The 19,101-nt window shown below is 40.5% G+C and overlaps 1 protein-coding gene across 1 annotated transcript in view; it reads right to left on the bottom strand.

Annotated features, from left to right (window-relative positions):
* Window positions 1-9,328: 9,328 nt before the first annotated feature.
* The window catches only part of FMN1 (formin 1), a 286,938-nt gene continuing 277,165 nt past the window's right edge, over window positions 9,329-19,101 (bottom strand). Inside the window, 2 exon segments of the mRNA XM_077771645.1 lie at window positions 9,329-10,287; window positions 12,708-12,792. Coding sequence (XP_077627771.1) covers window positions 10,243-10,287; window positions 12,708-12,792 — 130 coding nt within the window. The 3' untranslated portion in view covers window positions 9,329-10,242.

Here is a 19,101-nt window from a genome sequence, read left to right as displayed (position 1 = left end):
TAGAGCATTTCTCTATAATGGTGTACAGGTATTCCCCGATTTCTGAAAGTTCCTGTTACATCCCTTTGCTTTTCACGAAAGACCTACGTCAGCATCTGTTTTTGCTAACCAGAAGAAATCCGAAGATTCTTGCTTTTAGAAAAAAAAAAGGCAAGAAGCAAAAACGGCATTTAGCATTAGTTTCGCAGTAAGCCTTGTAGAGGTAGCATGCACCCAAGCAGCAAGAGGGTCCCCGCCAAGCTCCTTCCCAGGAACTACACTCAGCATCTCAGCATCAAGACATTACAGCTTTGAGCTGTGTCTGTGAGCGTGTGTACTTTATCCTGATTTATTTTGTGCATCTTTTAGCAAGATGTGTCCTGAGGTATCAGAAAAGTCCAAGAGAGGTTATTTTTGGGTCTGGGAATGCTCAACAAACTTTCCATATAAATTAATGGTAATTGCTTCTTTGTGTTATGCCATTTTGGCCTATCAAAAGTTCCATAAGAACACTCTACCATAGCAGCAGGAGGAGACCTGTATTTTGAAGAAAACAGTTTAACATAATGACAGAATGAAGCAGTGGGAATGGTTTCGGCCTTGGAGTCAAGAGATCTGGATTCTCACTTTAATGTGCTCCCTAACACTAAATGTGACTTTCAGCAGATCCCTTGAACTTCAGTTTTTACTCTGTGAAATAGAGATTTCATCCAATGTCTGAAGATTTCTGCAGCTCTCTGACTCTATAATTTAGATTTCCTAGTGATGAAATGTCTCCCCAGATAATGACTATGTCCGTTCATTAACTGTATCTGTATAGATTGGGAAATATTTCAGCAAACTTCTAGAACTTAAGGGTGTGTGGCATTTAGGAACACCAAATAAACCAATCAACTAAGAACATACAATCACACTTTTATCTAAATGGAAGAGAGCTCTGCTGCAAGTCTTAGTTTCTCCTTTACAAACACTTGCATGTGTTATACCATTGCTTTAAAAAAATTCACACCTTGTGCTTAGTTCTAGAACAAAATATAGTTATATTTCTGTTCTGCTTCCCTAGTAGACCACTTACCAGCCCACAGCCTGAAGTCACCAATACTTGTGGTTCTTCCCGTACGCTCCCACCAGGGGCAATTTACCTTCAGGAAGTACTGCTTTTGGGTCAGCCTAGCTGAGCCAATGCCTGGCTGGGTTTGTCTGTTTGGTGTTAGCCTCGAATGCCTAGCCAGATTGCCCACTGTTGGTGGGGTAGACAGAGAAGAAAGAAGGAAACATGATGGACTTACCAAGACCCAGCTCTTGCAGCTCGGTAATAACACTGCACCTGAGCAGCAATGAGCGTTAGAGAGGACTGGCATTCACCACATGGGAGTACTGTTGGGAGATTGTCCTGAAAGGTCTCCTGAAAATAAATCCGCACAACACACCTGACAGACATGAAACCAAGATTTATTAAAATATCGTCATCATATTTACATTTGGAAGCCATGAGTGCAGGTCTCTGCAAATTCTGAAAAATAGAGTTCTATCTCTTAAAACAAACTAACAGAGGTATCAACAGATTAGGATAAATATAATCTATCACAGAGATAGAATTCATTGAATAGACAATCTACATTTTCTAACCAATATATATTATGTACAAAAATACACTTGATGTGATGACCAAATCGTATCAAGGAGGAAAATATATATAGAGAGACACACACATATATTTTCACTATGTACAAATCAATATTGGTTCCTTCATCCTTTCTTTTTAAAAATAAATACTTCATTTGGTTGCAAATGACATTTACAAATCCAACTAATGAGCATTTCTCAGGTTTGAGAAAATTAAATATGCAAACAAATTTGAAATACATATTTTTAAAAGTTTAAAGGGAAAAAAATACCTGAATTGAATTAGCTTATTACATTAAAAAATTCCAAGAGCATGTAATGTAAGGTTTCATGTCTTTAAAGTGCCTTCTCATTTCTCAAATTGTCTTCGTTATTGTTTAAAATCCTTTAAGATGATATATCTATAGATTGATCTAATATTTAATTAAACAGAAAAGCCAAGATATTTCCAGGTCAAAAGGCTGACTACTTAGGACATGCTTATACTTTCCTTTTAAGCACTTTCAAGAATGTAACAGTTACTGTTGATCTGAAAATACCACAAATTGTCAACATCCTAATCCAGATTCGTGTAGATGTTTGGATCCTGAGTGGTAGTAAGAATGGGGTGGCAATAAAAAACCTATGATTCAAACTGTTTGCACAGAATGAAATCAATTTGTCCAGCAGCACAGAAACGTTACTTCAGATTCAAAAATTTAGTCTTATACATCATAGATGGTGACCTGAGTGGATTTATAAATTATCAAAGAACGGTCCCTAATTAGACCGTTTTAAAGTACAATCTGAGAAATTGAAAAGGACTAGGACCCTCCCCTCCACCTTCTTAAAATAAAGTCGAATAAAACGAAGGAGAAATGTATTTTCCATCTCTTTTATGGATTTTTCCCTCTTTGCCTAAGTGATGAGGTGATGCTGACATTAACAAGAGGCAGCCACAGCACTGTGTCTCACTTGGTGACAGCAGAGCACCGTGTCCAAAGGGCTGGGGAACGGCACTGGGTTTGAGGGGAGGAAGGGCTAAAAAAGGCTGGGTCCTGGAGAAACTGAAAAGGTAAAGGCAGGGAAAAGAGCCATGGGGTTTGGAGGAAGGGGGAGTGCGGAGCACAAGTACTGAGGTGAGGAAAGTCAAACGAAGCTAGGTGCCAAAATGACATTTGGGCAGGCGTGGAGAAAACAGGAAGACCTGTGCCCAACTATCCTCATTGGAATGACTCTGAAATGTAATGGAGCCATCTCAGCAAGCACAGGCCAGTTTCACTACGGTACCCACTTTTCCAACACGCTGTCAGGCACTGATCAGTATAAGATGCTGATCACTCCCATTTGCCTAATGCAGATTCCCGGAGCTTCCCCTGAAAGGCCACCCAGGACACAAGCATGGCAAAAATCACCAGCCCCCTCACAGAGCATTCTATGGCGAAAACATCGCCCCCTGGCCCTGTTCAAATTTTCCTTCTTCTGGTCTCCTACACTTCTCCCACATCGCTTCGCTTGCAATCTCCCAAGGCCGTAGGAGACACGTAACTGCACGCATCAAATGCGTTTTAGGAAGCAGTGTCTGGGGTCTAGGGTGTCACTAAGAAAATTAAGCCCTAAAGGACTTGAAATAACCTGCATTTGTTAGGCCTGATTCCTATTAGGAAGCTGACTGATTTCACTTAGGTTCTGGGCATGCAGCTCGGTGCTCGTTTTCCAGGCCAAATCACGATCCCCTAAATCAAAGTCCAGGGCACACTGCTTCCCACGCTAGTCTAAATGAAAACTCAATGAGAGGAAAAAATCTATGATGAATCAGTGACATGTTTTCTGTCAAAAATTATACAATTTCTAAATTTTAAGTTTCTGCCTTTTTAGGAGTATCTTAGACCACTTCTTTAAAGGGAAGTTCTTTTTTCTTATTAATGCTTATATCCGTTGGAGATGATACCTTTTGCTAACAGTAGGGTAGTATTTTTTGTGCCTTGGGAAACTGAAGAATTACAGAAGTGTAAAATTAATGATTTCGTACGACCTATCCTTTCAGTGCTGGACCCCAAAATCCCATGTGTGTCACTCTGGACAGACAGGAGAACTGCACCACTTTCCCTCTCATTCACATTTGTTTCCAAAGGAAATGGATGCCTTTGGAGGATTATGCGGAGTGCAGTCTTAGTAGAGCTAAACTCATCTTCTTTATGCCTTGGTGGTCATATATGAAAAAGTAAGATTATGGCTAGAGACAGGTTGCCAGAAGAAAGGGAAAGAACAACAAGCTATTTATAGGTCACTCAAACCCATCTAAAATGTAAAGATTTTGAATTTCCTTCCAGTCTCTTACTGGGAAGAGTAGTACAATTTTTGTACACTCTATACCTATTTTTATGCATTGCAAAGAAACCTGGAATTCATAATCCACCCTAAGAGTTCCCAGAGAGTTGTTTATTCCTGAACACATTTATTGTCCATGCCATGGGGAGGTAGAGAGCAATTTCCCTGTATATTCAGATGTCTATGGGATGAGCTTTTCATTTTGGAGAGCTGACCCAGATGAATAAACAAAAACACACTTGTTTCATGAGACAAGGATAGACGTAAGCTCCAGAAGAGAGCAATGAAGGAAAGTAAGTACAATTTTGCCAAAGCTGTAGACAAAGCATGGTGAATGCATGCCTAAGAATGAGTGCATGCTAAGCATAAGATAACGTGTCGGTGGCTCTCATTACATATGGGGAGATATATTCATTCTCTCGCAAGACATCCTTATAGTTTCAAAGGCAGAATGCCCCGTGGTGTCTACACAGGTAGAATTTAGGGAAGTTCTCTGCCTACGAAATAGCCTAAATATAGTAGAAGCTTGTTTACTCCATGGAGAAGAATGCCAAATTCTTTGGAGGTGAATTTCTGCTGGAAATTATGGGCTCATTTGTATTTTGCTAGCCCAATGCTATCAAATTTCACACAAAGCATAAAAAAACTAGCTCACAGAAGTATTTGGATTAGCTTTTAGAAAAAGAGGCAGATGGGTGTTTCTTAGCACATTTGAGAGAAGATTAAAAAAAAAAACAGAAAATTTTATGAGCATAGATGGAATGCAGAAGGATAAATTAATGGCTTTAGCTACAACTTCCCTAATTAAAAAAAAAAAAATGAGATTAATTCAGTCTCTCCAGATCATAGAATAGAGACAAAACTTACGAACAAGTACTTCATAGATGTAATATGCAATGAAGTTTGGAGTTCATCTGAGCTCCTGACTGAAGTAAACCATGAGAGAAGAGGATGACAAGGAAAAGGTTTTTTGTGTTATTGGTGATCACCAGGTGGTTGAGAGAGGGACTGGGGTAGAGGGGGAATTAACCTGATAAGGTCTACTTGAGGACAAGTGGCCTGCTGGATGAGGCTTGATTTGCTTCCTTCATGTCTCTGTTGGTAGAACTGCATGGGGGCTTTAAGAGACAGAGTTAGCTAGCTGCCATTTTAATATCTTCAGGTTTCCAATCAAGTTCTCAACTACACACATTTCCCAAATGCGAGGCTTGTATCACAGTGTTGATTAAGAGTCTTGGCACAAATAAGACTACTGAACTGGCTTCATGCTTGCATGTTAAATGCTCTTGAATTCACTACTTCCCAGCAAAGAGTCAATTTGGGAGGGTTTGGTCGATTGCCTACTCCTTGGGAGGGAAAATAAAGAATTGTGAAACTAACACTCAGTGCATCTAACAAGGTGTCAACAACCAACGGGTGTGCAACAATGCCACAAAATGGGCCTCTCGGTCACATACGGCTGTGAGTAACAGAGCCTACTTATGCCTGGATTCAATTGCTGATGGGGTTATAAATATTGTTATGCAAGTCTGCAGCAGCCAGCTATGCAGAGGCCAGTTTCTGCAGGTGCTTTTCTTTAAGTGTCTTTTGAACCAACAATAGAGAAGGTTCCAAGGACTGGATTTCTCTATAGCTAGAAAATGGAAATATACCCAACAAGTTACTAGCATTTTTGAAAGGTTAAAGATGATTCATACTTTTCAAATATTGAATACTATCAGTTTGGCCACACAGACTTGTTTCTCTTGTGTTGCAGATTTCTTCATGATGACAAAGTAGCTGACATGAATGAAAGTTCATTTCTTTATTCAGTTTGCTTTCTTCAGCTGAATTGTTCCTAAAGGTATGGTATCTAATATATGAAATGTGGTTCTGACAGGCTTCCAGATGTTCCATACATTTATCAACAGCTTTAAAGAGAACCCAGACTAAGGGTGTTATAATGGTCTGGCCACTTCTCCCACTAGATCACACCACTTCTCCTTGTATTTGGCTTTTAAAAAAGTAAACTATTCAGGACAGTCCTCCACTCTTTCAAATCCACACTCTAAAAATTGCCTGGTTGAGGTGAGTCTCAAGCAGGCCACAGAAGCTCTTACTTTGTCCCCACTCATCAGCTCTCACAACTGCTCTAATTTTTTGTGCTCAGGAATTCCACAACACCGGATTTTACAGCATGTCCATTTTGTGTGTGTGTGTTTTAGAGACTAATAAACTAATTTGTGGATTACCAAATCTGCTGATGCTTTTTTCCCCCTTCCAGCTTTTGCTCATTTTTGTATTGTTTTCTGATTACAACAGGCAGAATCAAAGAAAATTATGCACAAATTTAAACTACTTTATAAAATATTTGATATTTGGATCAGATATTTTTTTTTTGCGAAAAATGCTATATATTTTGGACTTCTTTCCTCTACTCGACACAGAAAGCCCGATGTTGGTTTTATCTTTGGGGGAGGGGAGAGTACTACAAAAGAAGCTAATTTAATATGTTGGGGAATGAAGAGTTCCCCCTGTTAACATTACAGTCTGGTTACTGGGAAAGAGCCTGCAGGCCTACATTGCTAATTCCCCTTGATACTTGGACTAGATGTTGTCTGCTATACTGCTGCATGCAATGCTGTGTGCAGTGATCTGTGTCCACGATGTCAGGCAAAGGATAAGCAAAAATGGAGGTGAGAAAACATAATATTCATGAAAGCAAGAATTAAAATTAAAATGCCCCCATTGCACACAGTATAATCTCTGGAGAGATATACAATCCCAGGCAAATCTTTACCAAAAATAACATGTCTCTTCTGCTACATCCAATCATGTTCCTTGCAAGAACCATAGCAATGATTTCCATATCTTGTGGAAGGTTTCCAATACCACCACAGAGTTTTATTCCTTCCTTCAGTTTTTCCAGTTTCTCCACCAGCAGCATATAAGCTTCTCATTTAGGAAATGCCTTTCCTTACGGTTCTTAGGAAAAAAAAGAGGTGCCTAAGGAGGGGCTCAGTACTTGTGCTTATTAGGGGGTAGGAGGGGGTCCAAGACTAGCACCCAATCTGGCAATTCGTTCCTCACCCATGTTGCCAATTTGTTTTGGCTAGCACATCTTTCCACCACTGGGTCTCCTTATTCTACTTCCCAGATTTCAGAAATACTTTTTTCACTATTTCTAGGTATTTGCAGTGGGCATTTGAAGAGATATCATAGGTGTCAACTCAAGGATTCCAAAAGCAGCAGGTCCATCATCATCATAATCATCTGTTTCTGCTTGGCTACACTTTTCCCTTTCCATGCTCTCCCCACCCCCACCTAATCATTAAGCTGCCTCTTGTGTTAAAAGCCATAGAGCACACCCCCTTCTGACCTGATCTTTGACACCTCACAGGCTTGATGCCTTTTACCTAACATGTTTATATCATGCTTTAGTGTAATATAGGATATACCTGTGTGCTGGATGAGGACTCCAGGTTACTCATGCAAGAAACCAAGCTGCTATCCAACCAATTATGCTCTGAGATGTAATAACTCTTGGCTAGGAAGAGACAATGTTGCTTATAAGTCAAAGTTTTTCAGAATCTGACTCCTAAAGTTGGGTATGAGTATCTGTTTAAACATAGGGTAGCAACACTGGCCACTCGCCCTCTAGTCTGGGGAAGGCTCTGCTTAGAAAAGCCAACTTCCACCCTGCATGCCTAAAATGCTCAAGCTGCCTAAGCGGTGCACTAACCACTTTCTCTCCATGAAAAGCTGCATTTCAAACCATCTCAGTTGCATTTTAGGGGGCTTATTTCAAGAGACTCCAGGTTGTTTTAGATGTTTAGGCCCACTTTGAACAAGCTCTTGAAAACTTCTACTGAGTATCGACTTACGTTAGAAACAAAGGCTGTGCCAACACCACAGTACCCTTGTGAACTTGGGAGGTGGCATCTACATACAAAATGCAGGACTGAAAATGGATGAGAATATTGGAGATTGTGTCCTACTGTCTTAATGTAATAACTTACTGTATTTGAGTAGTGTGACGAAACCATCAGATTTCCCCAACAGAGCAGGCCAAGTATAATCTTTAGAAACAGGTAATTTACTGCCAATTTTGAGTCTGTCCATGTGGATTGAATCCAACTTGGGCTGCATTTGTCTAACTATCACATTAAATATCTCCAATCAATCTTCTTCAGCACTGGTTCCCCGAGAGCATGTTCTTACAGGGTTGTGTGGCCATAGCGACAGTCCTGTTTACTGTCAGCGATTTTCTGGTGAACATCCTCCTTAGAGACCTGAAGTGGACCACAGTGACTCCACTGTGCTGCTCTCAGTCATCCACTCTGTGGGGACCCACGAGGATCTAGACATTTGTTGATCTCACTGAACTCAAAGCTGATCCCCAAGGCATGGACAAAACAGGCATTTTTCTATTGCACGATAATACTAGAAGGAATGTCACAGAGCACAAGATGACTGTAAGTGGAATTTTTGATGAATTCCTTAGGTTTTCTTCCTAGTTAAGTGAAAAGTGAACAGAAACAACATAAGAAAGCAGCACGAAAAGCTTCTTGCTCACAAGCAACTTTTTTTAGTAATGTAAGTTCTTTACCAGCTTTTTTTGTTTTGCTGGTCTCATCTCTCATTTTGAATTGGAAAAACAAAAATAAGCCAAAAACCCCAATTGTGCTCCGACAGTCCTTTCTTTTGAACTATTAGAGAAGGTGGTTAGCACCGGTGCAAATATGGCTTCTGTGATTTGGTCTGATCCTGACTGCATTATATTAGGATACAGTGCTGATTTACTTAGCTGACTGTATTAGGGGGTCCCTGAGGGGGCTGCTGATTGGCAGGCATTCCTGGGTGGACACTCAGGCACCTGGCAAGTGGAGAGGTTCTGGGAAGAGGCCGGAGTAAGGGGTACGGCCACACCTGGCAGCCCGATCAGGAAGGGTTTTAAGGTTCTCAGCCACCTCTAGACCGTCCTCCACCAACTGAAAGAGAAGGCTTGGATCTCTTTTCCTTCAAGGCCCAAAATGGATAGTCTTTGAGGCTATCCTCAACTCTCCTCCAGTCCTTTCTCTTCTCTCACATGATAGATTCAAAGAGAGGTGGTGTAAGGAAAAAAGCGTCAGGGGAGAGATCCAAGGTCACTTCCCTTGTGACTCAAGGGGTAGTGGTCTTATGGGCTCCCAGGATCGGAAAGAGCTGCCTGTGCGTGATAGTCCACTCAAAGCTTAATATAATGTAATCATCTTCTTTTCATTTTGATGCAAAGAAACTTTTTTTATGCTCTTAATTTTTTCGACATCAAAGACTCTTGCTACAGCCTAGGTCACATGCCTGTTGGTTGAGGTCATGATGAAAGGCTGAAAGTAGCATTTGCTCTCCTGTCTGGCAACTGCCTCCTGAGGTTATTGGGGGGNTTTTTGGGGGGGGGGGGCAGCCACACGCACAAGGTCCCAGAACACGATGCAGAGCTCAGCTGCATCACCGTGGCCTTACCCACAGTTTGAAAACGTGAAATCTGCTGTTACTGGATCACGTGCCCAAGTAGGTACTTTGACCTCCAAGCCTGTACTGGCTTGGTTATCACTGTTTTTTTTTCTGGAAGTTAGAGTGCAGAATTTCTGCTGGGCAAGGAAACCACAGTGAACTTCTATAAAATCAAAAGAATGGGACTTGCTTAATAGCTGATGTCAACTCTGTGTATCATAATTTCTTCTCCACCCATGTATAATTCCATTTTCTATCATTTCCATTATATGAACAACAATAACAACCACCAAATAACCATTTCTCTCATCTGGAAAATACATAATTTTGGACCTCTTAAATATGGTTTTGGAAGGTTCCACATTTTTGGTAAGAAAGATGCTGCAGGATCTTGCTGGAACAGGATGAAAATTAAGATCAATTGTCAAACCAGCAGTATGTAAAGATCAAGGCTTAAGTTCTCTCAAGGCAATTGTCGTAAAAGATTTCTTTCTTCTTCTGTCACAAGTGTATGTGTATCAAGCTTCAGTTAGAAAGCATGGAATCGCCGCTTTTAAAAATATTTGGAAAATCTTGGCATTTCTTCTGGTCCTGCAAAGGAGTGACTCTGGACCTCTACAAGAAACGATAATCAATAGTCCTGCAATGCTCCTGTAAACAGTTTCTCATTGTTCCTGTGGCTTAACAAGGGATTCCTTAAGAAGGCACGGGGTGCTCACTGCAATGACTTCAGAAGGAGATGTGCAAAACAAACATTTGGTGACGTATCTTTCAAGAACTTCTTGCAGCACTGGTGTTGCAAAGGACCAGGATGGAAAATATATCGCGCTGCCATCATTTTCACATATCTCTGTATCAGTTGGTGGTCACACTGGCTTCCTTCTGACGCAGTCTTTCTTTCTGTTTTTTTGAGGGGAGGGGGAAATGAGTTTATCATTTCTTTTTCTAAATTTTCATCTTTCTCAGATTTTGATAAATTTCTCAAAGTCTTGGTCTGGAATGATGAATAGTGTACTCCATGCCCGAGAAATGAGAGTAATTCTATGGCTCTTTCCTGAAACCCTCAGTCACCTGCTCCTCCCACTCTACTACCATTACTTTCCAAAAATAAACAATGAATAACCAGTTAATCAATCGATTATATCCATCTAAAATACTGACCTTTACCATACTAGGCTGTGCTGCTCTCTTGACAAAGGTCCTAACATCTCAGTGTTACTCAAAGACTCCTCCTACTCCAATGCTCAGTCTACTGATGGAATTAGGGAATGCCTGAGAAACAATTTCTGAAGAGGCTAGATATGAAAACATTACCACTCCTAAGTTGAAGCCATCTGCATATGGTCAACTTGGCAATACTAAACAAAGGCTATGCGGGAGGGAAGACGAGCAGATTTAATCCATGCAGCATGGAAGTAGCTCCTATTTGCCATGGATGGTCTTCTCTGCTTATGCAGAGCTTCTTTCCCAGGGACAGACTTCTAAGGAGGAAGGACATCAAAGTGTGCTGGAGGGATAGAAGTATGAACAAGAAACTACAAAATGGAACATGGGCCCTCACTATTTCTAGGACTTCAGAATAGTAAAATATTAAGCATAGTGAGAATGGGTGTGTCTGCTCTTCAAGTGTGTAAATAAAAGGCTACAATATGAAATGGAAGAGGCATACTCTTTTGCACAGAGAGGCCCCTTGGGAGCAGATCCTCATCTGCTTGTGATCTATGAGATGCAACACACTGAGTTACTAGACTGGCCTACACGTAAACTTACGCTGGTGGTTTCGAAACACCCATCCTGCATTTGGATCCCAGCTCTGACTTGTGAAATCGAATCAGGGATCAGTTTGCAAGCTCTTGCCTAGTTTCCGCCCAAATCAACAACAACAAAAGAAGCAACCCTAACAAGCTGAAAATCACAATTGGGAACTAGCTCATGGTGGAGGTCACCTATTAAAAAAATTTCCACAGTAAACACACTGACAGAGATGAATCCATTCTGTGCCTCTAGAAATAAGGTTTGGCTGTAAAAGTTAAGACAGAGGCCCAAATAAGAGGGAAAGGCTGACCAAGGAGGAAGATAAAAATCAGGGTTGAGCCCATTGCCACTGAAAATCGTAAAAGTGCTTGTAACAAATATATCGTCAAATGAACATTGAAGATGTGTCCATTCAGGGAGGAGCTAGGTGCTCAAACTGAGGCTTTCCCTGATCAAGCCCGTTGAACGTGACTTCCCCACTTCTCATTCAACATTCACTGAGCTGCTGGTGGGGTTGTTATGAGAGACACCATAATCAATCAACAGAAAAAAAAAATCTCCTTTAATAACTTAAACTTCACTTAGACGGCCCAAAAATTTAAAGTAGCTGGCAAATAGTATTTGTAACTGAAAAGGATAAAAATAAGTAGCCGTGGGACACTAGGGCACAGAGAAGGAAGGGTCTGAAAACCAAACTGAGGAGAATGTTCTCGAAGAGAGAACACTCATTGCTGTTGTTGCCAAACAACACTGGCAACACATTACACTGCTGCCAAGATTCGTAATGACGAGAAAAACAGCTAACGTTTTTAAGCTCTTATTATAGATCAGGCACTTTATACGTCTCTCAGTTTCTTCAAAATAACCCTAATGCAAAGGCAGTATTATTTCTCTCTTTTTACCAAAAAGAGAGAAGCAAAGTGATTTCACTTAGGTTTTGCAATTAGTAAGTGGCTAACCTGGGATTTGAACCCCAGCACCTTGGTCCCTATCCATCTAGCTGTTTTGACTACTGTCTCTAACGTATAGGTGGAGCTTCACTGTGAACCTTCCCGAATGGGACTGTGGAGGACAATTTCCCCCTGCAGACCAGACTCCAAGTTTCGATGCCAGGGAGAGACGTCAGGCTCCAAGACTCTGGGCCAGGTTTGTCTTATCCATCTGTGAAGTGATGCTAGGTAGCCTGTATCTTTCTGCAGCTCGGTTTTCCCAGTTTTCTAAAGAGCATAATCTCTACCCCTTTCTTAAATGTTTAAACGTTTTGGGAGAAAGGTGCTTTGAGATAAGGGAGGTGTTGGCATGGGGTATGGAAGGGTGTGAAATGGCAAGTGACTAAATTTGTTCCATCAGAAAACCATCTCTGTTGAGTTCTCTGGGAGAACACAGGAAACTGTTTTGCTCCCCTATATTCTTTGTTACCTATGCTAATCTGGGATGGGGCCTGAGAATCTGGATACTGTTCATTCCTCTGAGTTTTGTCCTTTATGTTCAGACACACTCCTAGATACACCTCAGTTATAATGAAATATCATTATATGATTTTTATGCTGAAAAATACATCTCACCAGACTAGCTGTGGGATTGATTTTCTTGGTCTCCACTTTCTTCTCTGACGTCAACTTGCTGACAGACTCCTGAGCCATTTTCAATCTGAAATCAAAACAGGGAGGGGGGTGGGGGTAGGAAGTGAAGTGAGGAAGAGGAGAAAGAAAAAAAAGAAGAAGAGGCCAGGTTAGACAGGAATCCAAATGCTTTTGAATTTTAACCAACTGGGAGTCTGGAAATACAAGGAATGATTTCTTGGCGCTTTTCATTAATAAATTCAAAAACTAATTAGCTGTGAAGGCACATTTTCCTACGTTGTCACAACTGACTTTCTTTCACTGGCTGAGAGGATCTCATAGATGACTTCAGAAAGTCTGTTTCCGTGGCCAATGCAGGAGCTTCTTCTGATCTGGGGAATACTAGATGCACACACTTTACTCTGAGTAAACACTTCCAGGTTCTTTGGCTTGTAATCCAGTCAGCAGATAATAGAAAGACAATTTTGAAAAACTCAAGTTTTGAGGAAACATATGAAAGCTACAAATATTGAAATATACCAGTTCATGTCAAGAAAGCAAAAAGACAACACACAAGATGGAAGAAGATATTTGTGAATCATATATATGATAAGGGACTTATATTCAGAATATATATACATGGAGAACTCCAATAACTCCAATAAAAAGGCAAACTGCCCATGAAAAACTATGCCAAAGATGACATACGAAGGGCTACTAAGCCTATGAAAAGATGCTCAGTATCATCAGTCATCAGGGCAATGCTAAGCAAAACCATGAGACAGCGTTACATATCCCCTAGGATGGTGAGAATGAAAAAGAAAGGGGCAAATGTCAGAAGTACAGATGTGGGGAAACTGGAGCCCTCAAACATTGCTGAAGGGACTGCAAAATGGTATAGTCGCTTTGTCAGTTTCTCAAAATGTTAAGCATGGTTACCAAAGGACCAAGCCATCCTATGGTTAGGTATATAAATACATACGCATACCCAAGAAAAGGAACGTATATGTTCATACAAAAATTTTCATATAAATGTTCATAGCAACATTATTCATAATGGCCAGGAGAAGAAGCAAAGAAACAGATAAACAAAATGCAGCATGTCCACACAGTGGAGTACTGCTGGGCCATGTAGAAGAGAGCAGTGCTGACATGCCACAGCTGGATGAACCTCAACGCTCCACACATCACATGATGCCACTTATATGAAATGTCCAGGATAGGCAGATCTACAGAGAGAGAAAGTAGATGATCAAGTAGGGATTGGCATGGGGGAAAGCGGGATGACTGCTAACAGGTTAAGGGGTTTCTCCTAGAATCAGGTCGTTGTGATGGTTGCACCTACTGGTGAAGATACTAAAAACTACTGAACTGTACACTTTAAAAAGAGTGGGCTTCATTGTATATGAATTACGTCATCAAATTTGCCCATTCAATAGTCAGACAATATCAACTCTTATTGAGGACGTGGGGGAAATGGGAACCTCCGAACAGTGCATTTAGGGAGGAGTGTAGACTGGGAGTGTATTGGGCTTTGGCAATACCAGGGAAAACTGAGAATATGTGCTCTCTGTGAGCCATCAATTCCTCTTCTAGGGAGATAACCAGAAGAAACCTTCATATACAGACACAGGGCTTTCACTGGGGCAATATATACAATAATGAAAAATTGGAAACAACCTAATGATTGTTCATCAGAATAATAGATAGATGATAATAGCAAGTAATACCAGCTAATAGTTATTGGATGCTTACTCGGTACCATGTACTACTCTACCTGCTTTATTTGAATTAAACCATTTAATTCTCACCTTGCCTTGTGAGGTGGATATTTTCACTACTCCTCTTTCACAGATTCTGACCCCCTGTGCAATGCTTCTTATATACTATACTCACTTAATGGAGTATGGTATAACTGTGAAAAGGAATAAACCAGATTTACAAATTCGACAATTACAGATCTCTGAAACATGATATTGAGAGACTGAAGAATTTTGCAGAGTGATACAGTGAAGAGGCCATCGAGCATGATGGTCAAGGTCTGGGGCTCCAGAGCAGGACGGTGGGATTAATTCTTAGCGCCACCATTAACCAGCTGGGTACCCCTGGGCAAGTAACCAATTTGTGCACCTTCATTTCCTAAAAAGAGGAGAACAACAGTGTTGCTGCACAGAGTCACTGAAAGGATGGAGACTCTCTCTTGTACAGCTCCAGGCATGGTGTAATCACTCTCTATAGGTTTCCTACTATTGTTACTGAGCATGCAAACTGCTACACTGTGGACGTATGTAAACGGTACCCACAAAACAACATTGTTCATAGATGCCTGCATGTATGTATAAAAATACATACAAATATCTGCCTGTATTTATAAAGAGACTGGAAAGTCACTCACTGGTTTTATGATATAGGTTATCACTAGAAACATGGAAGAAGAGAATGGCATTGGGAGGTTACATGTCAAATAGAATTTTACTTTTATCTGTAATGCTTCATTTTTTTAATTATAAAATATTGAATATGTGACAAAATGTTAATAGCTAATTCTACATGGTGGGAATGTGGTTATGTTGTATGATCCTTTATATGTTTCTTTACTTTCGATATTTTTCAAAAATAGTTTTTAAAGACTGAATAAAGATCCAGTAACCCAAACATTAAAAAAAACCTGAACGTGCTTTTTCTTTAGGGCCTCCAAAAAAATCTTTGGCTCAATATTAATCACATCTTTGCTTAATATCAAAGAAATAGTTGAGTGCCTTACTTCCTTAGCTAATTTTATACAATTTACTTAAAACGCATGCTTACTAATCCAATCTCCCTGTCCACATGCACTAGTTATGATGAGTTCAACATGATGACCTGTGCATCAAAAAAGAAATAAAAATGAGACAAAGATGAGTAATGACTTATATGACCTAAGAAATACATCTTCAGAGCTGCCCAGGAATGGGCGCTTCTCAACGCTGACATAGGTCTGAGTGTATATATCACACCACACAGTAAACATTTGTGTTGCACCAGTAACTATGACTGTACCCACACAAGAAGAGAATGCACCGAAAGGATCAAATCAAGGTCTAACTACGCTGGAGACTCCAACTAGTAAGGCATTTGCAAACCAAGACGGTGGTGCTGTAGATGAGGTCCCAGTTTGCAGAATCTCCTTTGAAAGATTTGCTTTCAAAAAGCCATACCCATTAGTGACTCTTTAATCTCAATTCCGATTAAAGGGTTCAGAGTTACTTTTTCTCTCCAGACCCCCTTAGGGGGTTTTGGGGGTCATCTTTTGCTTTAGTAGTTCCTTTTCCCCCTGAGAATTCTGGTCTCTTGCTTCAAAGTTAGGCTTCTACCATACTCCTTGTTAGCACCGCCTCTCCCCAATGCCCACATCCCTCAGCAGCCCTGGAACCTCTCCACATTTTCTGGATGTCGGGGTAATGGTTGTGGTTGGGGATATGGAGGCAGGAAGGAGGGGAGCCAACCTAAAGTCCTGTCCCCACTGCAAACCTTTTACTACTGGTCAGGGGCTGCTCTGTAGACTACAGGCAGTTACATACACCCTGGACTTTCCAGGACAACGCTGATCTCAGTGATTCTACCCTGCTCTTCTCCAAACACTCACCTTCCATTTTATCATCTCCTTTTCAAAGGACACTCTTGAAAGTCACGAAGGATTGGGAGAAGACACAGCTCGGTGCAAGGAGATTCAGCATCAGCTAAACTTGATTCCAATTCTAACTCTGGCAGTTATTAGATGACTTAGAGCAAGCTAACTGACTTTTCTAAATTTCAGTTTCAGTTTATCTATAAAATGGTGGTTAAAGTCAACCACATCTTATTATTGTGAAGATTAAATGAATATATGCAAAACAGTATAGGAGATATAGAGCAAATGGTCAATAAAGGATAGCCATTATGGAATTTTCCATCACAAAGGTAAAGGAACTTGAATGCATGACAACAGTTTCTGACTACATATGAAGTGGTGCTATTCACAAAGTATTATCTGGCAGGAATATCATTAAGATGTATTCTGAAAGCAAGTCAAAGAATTCTAATTTTTCAGATCTGAACACAGATTCTAAAAATCCTATCTAGCACCTCAACTTTGGTGTAGGTATGCCAAAAATTCTCAGGCAAATAAGAGAAACCACAGGCATACCTTGGAGATACTGCAGGTTTTGTTCCAGACCACTGAAATAAGTGAATACTGCAATAAAGAGAGTCACAGAACTTTTTGGCTTCACAATGCATATGAAAGTTACGTTCACACTATACTTCAGTCTGTTGAGCGATAACATTATGTCTAAAAATGAGCATATTTTAATTAAAAAATACTTTATTGCTAAAACATGCTAACCATCATCGGAGCTTTCAGTGAGTTGTAATCTTTTTGCTGGTGGAGGGTCTTGCCTCAAGGTTGATGGCCACTGACTGACCAGGGTTGTGGTTGCTGAGGGTTGGGGTGGCTGTGGCAATTTCTTAAAACAAGACAACAATGAAGTTTGCTACATCAACTGACTCTTCTTTTCATGAATGGCTTCTCTGGAGCATGTAATGCTGTTTCATAGCATTTTACCCACAGTAGAACTTCTTCCAAAATTGTATCAAATCCTCTCTTACCTTGTTGTCACTTTATCAACTAAGGTTACATAATTTTCTAAATCCTTAGTTGTCATTTTGACAATCTTCACATGACTTTTTCCACAAGCAGATTCCATCTCAAAAAAGCTTTCTTTGCTCATCTATAAGAAGCAACTCCTCATCCATTAAAACTCCATCATGAGATTGCAGCCATTCAGTCACATCTCCAGGCTCCACTTCTGGTTCTAGTTCTCTTGCTATTTCCCCCACATCTGCAGCAACTTTCTCCACTGAAGTCTTGAATCCTTAAAGTCATCCATGAGGGCAGGAATCCAATTCTTCCAAACTCCTGTTCATGTTGATATTTTGACTTCTTTCTACGAATCATGAATGTTCTTAATGGCATCTAGGATAGTGAATCCTTTCCAGAAGGTTTTCAATATACTTTCTCTAGACCCCTCAACTACCAATGAGCTATAGACTGATGTATTTCTTAAGTAATAAAACTTGGACATTGAAATGACTCCTTGACTCATGGGCTACAGAATGGATGTGGTGTTAGCAGCCATGAAAACAACATTCATCATCTCATTGTACACCTCCATCAGAGCTCTTGAGGGACCAGGTGAATTGTCAATGAGCAGTCATATTTTGAAAGGAATCTTTTTTCTAAGCAGGTCTCAACAGCAGGCTTAAAATATTCAGCAAACCGTCTTGTTAAAAGATGTGTTATCATCCAGGTTTTGCTCTTCCATTTATAGAGCACAGATAGAGTAGATACGGCACAATTCTTAAGGGTCCTAGGATTTTCAGAATGGTAAGTGAACGCTGCCTTCAACTTAAAGTCACCAACTGTGTAAGCCCCTAACAAGAGAGTCAGTTTCTCCTCTGAAGCCAGACATTGACTCTTCTGCTCAAGCTATGAAAGTCCTAGATGGCATCTTTTTCCAACAGAAGATTGTTGTCTACACTGAAAACTTGTTCTTTAGTGTAGCCACTTTCATTAGTGATCTCAGCTAACTCTTCTGGATAACTTGCTATAGGTTCCATATCAGCATGTGCTGCTTCACCTCATACTTTTAAGTTATGGAGATGGTTTCTTTCCAGAAATCTCATGAACAAACCTCTGCTAGCTTCAAACTTTTCTTCTGCAGATTCTACATCTCTTTTTCAGCCTTTACAGAACTGAAGAGAGTTCATGTCTTGCTCTGGATTGGGCTCTGACTTAAGGAATGCTGTGACTGGTTTGGTCTTCTATTTAGACCACTGAGACTTTCTCATAGTAAATTGACGCAGAATCAGGGTTTTAGAAATCAAGTGGGAAGAGACTGCAGAGCGGAGGTCTTGCAGTGTGCTCAACTTCAGAGGGTTTAAATAAATTTAGATTCAGTTTTCATCAGCCACAGGAGGCATAAGTAAGTTTGAACTCAGTTGCTAACATTTTTCAGTGCAGAGACTTCACATAAGAAGGCAGCGTTCCAACCTCTCTTACATGACTGGAAGGTACAGTAACATCGAGTGGCATCTGCATCACAGCCTCAGTGTGTGGTGCTTCCTGTCACTCCTTAGTGTATGGCAGTCCTGAGGTGGTCAGGAGGTGCCATCTACCAGCTTGTCCACACAGATGGCTTTCTTACACTCAGTGCACTTCACATATTATTGTTACTCGCCTGAACTCTCTAAGCTTCAAAGTTTAGGTTGGGAGATTTGTTGGAAGGCTAGTGTGACCAGTCAAGGAGTGAAGAGATGAGGGTATTGAAATAGCCTTCTCATTGATCTTCCTCCTCCACTCTATCCTACTGATGAACAC

Source organism: Crocuta crocuta, unplaced genomic scaffold (genome assembly GCF_008692635.1).
Source record: "Crocuta crocuta isolate KB4526 unplaced genomic scaffold, BGI_CrCroc_1.0 scaffold156, whole genome shotgun sequence".
NCBI classification, from domain to species: Eukaryota; Metazoa; Chordata; class Mammalia; order Carnivora; family Hyaenidae; genus Crocuta; species Crocuta crocuta.
Note: the sequence above shows the minus strand (reverse complement) of the source record. Positions and strands in the feature narration are given on the sequence as shown.